The following is an 8480-nucleotide window of genomic DNA, read 5'->3' as shown; positions in this document are numbered from 1 at the left end:
CATGATTCAGTGATTCAGACTATACAGATTGCTGTGCCCTTAAATTTTAATTTAATGGAATTCATTTAATATATACTTTGGTGGTGGTGGTAGAGAGAGAGAGAGAGAGAGAGAGAGAGAGAGAGAGACAGAGAGAGAGAGAGACAGAGAGACAGAGACAGAGACAGAGAGACAGAGACAGAGACAGAGAGACAGAGACAGAGAATCTCTTTCCAAGAGGTTTTTTGATATTAAGCTCTTTAAATCTTCTCTTTGCTCACCAATTCTATATTTTTTCCTATTTTCTTTTCAATTTAATACTTAGATTTAGATAACAAAGATCTTCATACTCCCCAAAACAACTGCCAGTGGTGAGTAGTTCCTTCAGGAGAATTATCCCAGATGACCAAACCTCTAACTCATCCTTGTTTGATTGTTAAGTAATATTATACAGTGTAGTTGTAAGGATACCAGAGATGGTATGTAGGTGCATATCCTAAGCTTTTCTCTGAGTGAGATACAATTTCTCCTCTATGTAGATAAAAGATATTTTTGATAAAAATATTCATCAAAACTATAATTCCTTTAGTGAGAGCTAAACCATTTTGGCTTCCAAAATATCTGAAATTCATCAGACAGTTCCTATGAAGACATGTTATTACAGGATAATTAAGATAGTACTGTGATCTCACTTTTTAAATTTTGTGACATCTCCTATGATATATTGAATGAACAGAAATTCTAAATAAATGCTATTTTCTTGCATCACCTTGTATATCTTGAATGTCATTTTGCTTTTTTTCTCAAGTTTCTACTCTTATCTCATTTATCAACTTCAATAAGCCATCCTCAAAGACCCTCTTCTGACCCTTGAGACTTTCCTTAATTGCTGTTGTAGACATTCTCACAGTGCTTATTTATTTATTACTAATAGTACAGTTGTCATTAAACTGTTAACTCGACAGCTAGTTTAACATGGTACCCATCATATTGCCATAGTACTATATAATTATTCACATGCTTCTCTTCAGAAAATATAAAACCTATAATAATATGTTTTATAACAATATGTAAAAATAAAACAATTACAGTTGTATTTTTCTGTTGAAAAGTAGACTTTTGGAGCTTTAGCCAGGCACACCTGCAGACAGACTTTGGAACAGAGATGCCTTTATTGCACTTGACCATTTTGTGACAGAAATGCATTGATTGAATTAGACCCCAGTTACTTGTCTGATCCAGTCACGGTAGGCTGTCACTCTCGTGTACACTCCCGGTTTATTTGGCACACCACACTGATACCCCCAGCTCACTATTCCCACGAGGAACCAGAGCCGCCGTGAGTCTTCTTGGACTAGTGGGCCACCGGAATCCCCCTGCAGGAAGCAAAATGACTGATTACTTACATGCAAAGGCACACTCAAAAATTTTTATTTTATTTCTATGACAACAGAGGAAGTCATAGCCATTGTATTCCTAAAGTCAGCCTACTTCCTTTTGAAATAGTATACTAAGTCATACAAAAAACTGAGGGATTTACTGAAATCCCTCAAGTGTATAAGTTGTACCCCACAGCCTTCCACTCACCTGAGCTTTTCCCTTTCTGGGAAACCTGCTCTTACCTGCTCCTTTTCTCCTCACTCTCCCTGACTCTGGCTTTAGGCTCAATTAGTTTCTCAGTGCGTACCCACTTTCTGCATATAGTTCTGTCACTGCGTCTGCATTGATTCCTAAGTGCTGGTTTGTTTATTTATTTATTTATTTATTTATTTATTTATTTATTTGTTTGGTACAGGGTCTCACTGCACAGCTTGAACTTGTAGAGATCCTCCTGTCTCAGCCTCCCCAGTGCTGGGATAACAGGTGTGTACCACTACACCCAGTTTTGGGCCAGCATGGTGCTCCCAGGAACCTGGGGCCAGCAGGGCTTGCAGAACCGGGAGTCAAACTCACATCCTTGCACTTGCCAGGCAGGTGCACCATGGAGCTATCTCCCCAGCCCATGTACTTCTTTGAATTAGCACCATCAGGTAGTTTCCTTCATCTTCGCAGCTGCACATCACTGTAATACTGTGTCTGGCTATCTGTTTAATGTCTATTTTCTCATCTTCCCTGTAATGCTCACCAGGCAACAGAACTTACCTGTTCAGGACACTGCTGTAACCTAAGCTCCCAGATCCTAGGAGATGCTAAGGAAGTATTTGTTCAGTTGAGTTTCTAGAAGTATCACTTATATACCTTAGTGCCCTGCATAGTGTCTGCTGCATAGTATTATCTTCAAAAAATACTCTTTTGGTGAGGAAAAATTTACGCAGCAAGAAGTAAAACACTCCTTAATGGGATATTTACCAGACAATTACAATCCACAAACAACCAGCACATATTATTACATGTATTTGTTTAATTTGGGAGACAAATTTAGCATATCTTACATGTTACATAATGGGTTGATTCTGTGGGTATGGGAGCTTGGTGTCATGGGTTTGAATCCCCCCACTTCCCAGCTCTGTGAATTTTATTAGGCTATTTAACAGCTTTCTGTGCCTCAATTTCCTTATCAATGAATAATATTTTCTGTGAATTTAATGGGTTTAGCCTGCAATGCCCTCGGAGCACACTGGACATACAAGCAGTACTAATAAAAGTCAGCTCGTATTACCAAGTGTGCTTCTAGAAAAGTTAGCTATTCATTTGGTGTTCTGAGTAGTGAGCTTTTCTATACCTACTTAATCACAGGTCTAGAGGGGGAGGAGGGTCAACCTGTGCATCACCAGCTGAGCTGGAAGGCCCTGTGCAGGGCTGGCACCTCCCTCCTCTGGATGATGCATGATGGTCAGGCTAACCACCTCCCATTGTTTGCTACCACTGTGCCTCTGTTGCCACTGTTGCCTGATGTCTTCTCAAGAGTGGGCAAGCAAATGTAAAATAAGGAGGGCACACAGCTTCCCTTGTGCCTAGCCATTTCATTCTCTGACTGAAGATACAGGACTCAAACTCTTGCCTTCTGTTCCAGGCCATAACCCTATGAAGTACAAGAGTTGCACTATTGAGAATGTTGCACAGGAAGCAATTAATACAATTCTTGAGTGAATGAAGGAATGAATACACCCACGAATGAAAGAATTAAAGAAACAAAAGGGCTGCTTGTCTTTGAGACATGAACAAAGCCAGAGAAGTCTTGGGTGGAACATAGGGAAGCTTTTATGATGAGTAAAGGATTGAACTGTGCTCAGAGAAAACAACTTATAAACACAGAAAGTAAGAGGCATTGTCAGTAAGCAAAGCCCAGGCAACACCACCTTATATATTTATTTTTTGGGTGGTACTGGATGTTCATCCCATGGCCTCTCACCGAGCTACATCTCCAGCCCTTTAATATATAGATTTTAAAGTTGAGATAGAATTTCATTACATTACTAAGGCTGGGTTCCAATTTATGATCCTCCTGTCTCAGCCTTGCCGAATGCTGGGATTACAGGTGTGCATCACCATGTCAGGCTGGGGAACACTCTAAAGTCTCAGGTATTCCCTTAAGTTAGTTTTAATCAATGCTCTTAAGTAGACCTGAAGTTGTCAGTGTGGAGATATACTTCTGTGCGGTATGTACATTATTTGAAAAACTATCATAAAATTTGAGTTCATCCTCAGGACTAGCATTAACAAGAAACTGAAAGGTCACCAAGCAGTCCCAACACAGAAACATCTCCACTTAAAGGGTAAAGGGCAGAATGGGTAACAAATAGTGTATTGGACATTAAGATGCAAGTCTCCTTCATCTGCACATAATTTATAGTTTCTTTCTTTCTTTTTTTTTTGTGTGGAATTGGGGATTGAACTCAGGCCCTTGCACTTGCGAGAGAAGTGCTTATTCTACTGAGCCATCTCCCCGGCCCCTCATAATTTATAGTTGATAAAATATTTCATTTTGGGGGAAAGTGCTCATGGAGTAGAGTCCTGACATTTTAAAAAAAATTTTAAAGAGAATAAAAATTATAATTCTTAAATATTTATTTATTTATTTTTGTGGTATTGGGGGTCAACTTGGGACCTTTACTTGCCAGGCAGATGCTTATGCTACTGAGCTAAGTTTGTAAGATAATTTTATTTCTAAAACTCTGACGATGAGTTTCCAGAGGATCAGGATGGTGTGCTCACTGTTCCTTTTTTGCCCACCACAATATGGTATGCCACAGGTGCCTGGGAGCTTTCTGGATGGTGACGAGGAGGAGGCTGGCTTGGGCTTACCTGGCATGCGTCCACTGCACCCGTAGGTAGTCCAGCACACAGCATTCCAGGCAAGACAGCGCCGTTATAACTGGCCGGTGAGTTACACTCACTAGTACTTATTATTTGGACCTGTCCTTGTCGTAGATATGTGACTGTGTTGCCTATTTAGCGTAAAAGCAGAAATAAAATAAACTTCAGGATATATCAATTAATAGCTATAATAAATTTGAAAAGGAATAAGTACATTCCGAACATTATTCTCTCCTTATGAAGGGAGGCATTTGAAGCTATATGTAGGAGTTTCTTTCAGCCAAGATGCCCGCAGGAGACAAGGGTAGCTCCTTTAAATAGATGAGTTTCTCTTTCATCTTTTCCTTTTTTTGTGTTAGTTTTGTAACACAGTGCCACTAGACTTTTCTAGAAAAAATTTGCTGTCTTATAATTTACTGATAGCTTTTAAATTATCCATTGACTGACTCTGGATTAGAAAAGAATGTACTGATTGATCTTTAATGTATTAGTAAAAGACAAATTGGTCTGGTTTCAAGATCAAAGAGCTAATTTAATTTACACTGATGTTTCCTCAAAATAACACCGCTTAACTTTTCCAGGCCTAACGTAAATATTGTCTATTACACTGACTTCTTTAGGCAGAAACGCACAAAGTCACATTCTTCAGGGTGCAATGAAAGCCCTGTGCTACTGGATAGAGAGAGAACGGACAGCAAGGGTGAAGTCCGAGAATGCTGCCCACACTGGCCTTCTGTTCCTGGCTGGTGGACCTATTTTCTCATTGGCTTTGTAACTAGATTAGAGTTTTCTAGCTGTTCTTTTTATACAGTCCTCACTTAAATTTCAGTTTTACTTATTCAGTTAACAAGTGTGAGTAATGATAATGTACATATTATTATGTATTATTATGTATGCATGCAGGCCTTAGAGAAATAAAAGTTTCACCCAGAGCACCTTAAAAGGCAACGGATACTTGAGGGTTGTTGAATGTTAGCTACTGTCCTTAGATGATACTTATTTGCCCTATGTCTTTTCTTGGAGCAGCCACTGAGTCCCACACACTCTCTGGATTAGTAAAGACATTTCCCTATCTCGACTCTTGAGAGTGCCCACAGACTTTGGCTTTACTTTGCTTTGTTTACACTGCTGATGAACCTGAGGACTAGCCAGCGCTCTGTCTTGTCAAGGCATAGGATGATTTTGTCAGCAGGACCTGTCTGCCAGATGTTTCCTATTTAAAAAAAATATATATAATAGCAAATAGCAAGAGACTGCATTATTCTTCAATTTTGGTGTCTTAGTTTCTGGAGACACTTACCACCGTAGGTTATTGAGCCCCATCCTGTTACATAAGCAGTGGAACCAGGCACGACACTCTGGGTGGCTGCAGGGAGACACACTCGGCGGATATATCGGGTGAAGGTGATGGCCCTCTCCAGCTGCACAGCTGCAATGTCGTTCTCACGAGTCACACGTGAGTAATTGCTGTGGACCGAGATAGTCCTCACTCTCACTCTCAGTCTAGGAGAGGGTGTGGAAATGCCAAAGGTGGCAGTCCATTGTTGAGGATTGGGGTAGCTAAAAAGAGTACAAAAATATGCTATTTGAGGATGGAACTTATCAACACTTTGCATATTTGAGTTTTGTATTTGCCAGAACCCCAGCCCCCAACCTGGGAACTACTTGACTATCGCCTCTTCCCTATATATTTCCACGTTATAAGCTAATGAATATGCTGACCTCCTAACTGCAGAGTGAATGGTCATTTGCCTAAAGAAATATAGGAGGACCTTAGCAAATATGCCTTGGGATAGTCTTGGAGTTTTCTATTCTAATAAAGATGTTTAACACTAGGAAAGCAAGCATAACACAAATATCCTCTTTTATCTCTTCCTATTTTACACTCTTCTTCTGAAGAAACTTATAAAGTCTGATATAGTGACTGTTTTAATTTTAACTCATCTTCCTTTCAATCCTCATTTTCCCTCTTTCTTCTTGCTTTGAGAAAGTAGATTCATTTAAATAATGGTGATAAGGGCATCATTATTTTATAAATGCAGGAATGATTTTTTTAGTGCTAAGTGTTACGGTATATATGTACATATGTTGTATGTACATGTGTGTACATATATGTGTATACATGGATATATATATATGCTAAGAAAGATAGAGAAAGCACTAACACAATAAATATACAAAATTCAAAATTTAACACTGTGACCTAGGAATTAGAACTTTTAGCTAAAATTCCAAAACATATATTATAAGGTAGAAAATGTATGGATTTCATTAAGTCTCACTGAAACATACTATGAACAAGCTTATGAGTGGATAAGAAACCAGGGGAAAGTTTTCAGAATGTTTAACATCTAAAATTTTATAAATAAATGGGCAGGAAACCATTATAAAATGGGCAAAAAATATTAATAGACAATCCATGGAAAGGAAACTCTAACAACTTCTAGATATATGAAAAGATACTCAGATTTGCCAGTAATCAAGAAATAGAAATAATGACGGTGAGTATCTATTGTCTATTAATAAGAATTATGGAAATGAAATAAGAAATCTAATATCATGAGTTTTAAGGAGGGAAATTAGAACTTTTCTTGCACTACTGGTGAAGAGTTAAGCGTTTGCCAAGCACTCTGGTACTTTTATCAGACTGTATGCATCACAGGGAAATTCCTGCAGGAAGAAACACCACTAAACTTTTCTGAGTAAGGCTTTCAGGTCATAAGTCAACAGACATCTTAGAAAGAGCATGTCAAAGGGGTCTCAGAATATGATACCAGTTTGGATAATGATAATATGCCACCTACCCTTTTCACAACTTAATTTTTTCAAAACATCTATAATATTGTAATGCTAAGTGAGGAATTAAGGTAAGGCATATATCCCAAAATACCTACACTGCTCTTGAGTATGTAAACCAATTAGATATAATGTAGCTGCAGAATATAGTAACTGAGAGTTTCTAACAACACTAGGGGGAAAAGTGGTTAAACAGAATCCAACTTCATCACAGAATACTAAAAAATTTTGTTTACAAAATATTCACTTTCTGTTGTATTTGCCCTTAAAATATTTAATCTAACTTGCTATATGTGATCCTAATATGGTTTATAAAATAATGACCAAGTGCCTTTGTTGAAGATATTTTGTTTAACAAATTTTAAATGACTAAGCTGACATACCCCAATTTGTTTTAAAAAGTGGGAGAGATGCAGAGCCATATGTATCATAAACATACTAGAAAAAATTTTTTAAAAAGAATATGCAACTAAAAAAAAAGTTAAAATATTTGTACCGCTCTAAGCCATCCAGTGTGTTTTCCTGCAGTGCTAGAGATCAAACCAAGAGCCTGGAGATTCAAGCTCTCTCACTGAGCTGTATTCCCAGCTCTGCCAGGTTTGTTCCCAGAACTTCTACTTCTGGGTTTGAAATGTATTGGTGATAAAACATTCATTCCATAATATGGAGAGATAATGCCATCAGATGAGAAAGCCAAATGGTACAGGCAATGTCAGGAAGGGAAAGGAGCACAGGTACCTCTCTTCCAATTCAGCCCTGATTAGTAGGTGAGTGGTTAGGGCTCTTGGCTGAGGTTACAGGTGAAACTACTACAGGCAAGGCTGACCCTTTCTAGAGGAACAGTTGGTCAAGTCCTTGTGTGCACAGCCCTCTCTGAATTGCAGGATTCTTTTGTGAGAAGGGTTTCACTCTGCAGTTCAGGCTGGCCTTAAACTCACTTTGGAGCCAAGGCTGACCTCAAATTCACAAGATTCTCCTGTCCTAGCTTCATGAGTGCTGGGATTACAGGTGTGTGCCATTATGCCCAGCTGATTGTTCTTATTTTTGGGCACCATGAAATCTAAGAAGAGACAAAAAAAGTAAAGACACTAGACACAGGAGACATTGAAATTAAGGTTGGGAAGGGCAGTGGCTGAGGGACATTGAAGGAGAGATCAAGAAACATTCTAAACTGAGTGTGGTGGCACAGGACTATAATCCCATCCCTGTGGGAGGGCTGAAGTAGGAAGACCACAAGTTTGATCCCACTCTGGGAAATTGTGCAATTTAATGAGACCTCTTCTAAAAATAAATAAATAAACAAGCAGAGCATGGTGATACACATATATAATACTAGACATGAGAAGCTGGGGCAGGACGAGTGCCAGAAGTTCAATGAGACCCTGATCCAAAACAGCAAGAAACTCCAAAACACAAAAAGCATAACAACCACAGAGAGAGAGAAAGAG

General features: G+C 38.8%; 1 protein-coding gene across 1 annotated transcript in view; it reads right to left on the bottom strand.

Moving 5' to 3' along the window:
* Positions 1 to 151: 151 nt before the first annotated feature.
* Tmprss11d (transmembrane serine protease 11D) overlaps positions 152 to 8480 on the bottom strand; it is a 91874-nt gene continuing 83545 nt past the window's right edge. The window contains exons 7-9 of the mRNA XM_023704182.1: positions 5537 to 5796; positions 4225 to 4367; positions 152 to 1355 (exon numbers count right to left, since the gene is read on the bottom strand). Of these exons, the coding sequence (XP_023559950.1) occupies positions 1194 to 1355; positions 4225 to 4367; positions 5537 to 5796 (565 nt within the window). The 3' untranslated portion in view covers positions 152 to 1193. The remainder of the gene's footprint in view (positions 1356 to 4224; positions 4368 to 5536; positions 5797 to 8480) is intronic.

Source organism: Octodon degus, unplaced genomic scaffold, assembly GCF_000260255.1.
Source record: "Octodon degus isolate 3935 unplaced genomic scaffold, OctDeg1.0 scaffold00191, whole genome shotgun sequence".
Lineage (NCBI taxonomy): Eukaryota > Metazoa > Chordata > Mammalia > Rodentia > Octodontidae > Octodon > Octodon degus.
Note: the sequence above shows the minus strand (reverse complement) of the source record. Positions and strands in the feature narration are given on the sequence as shown.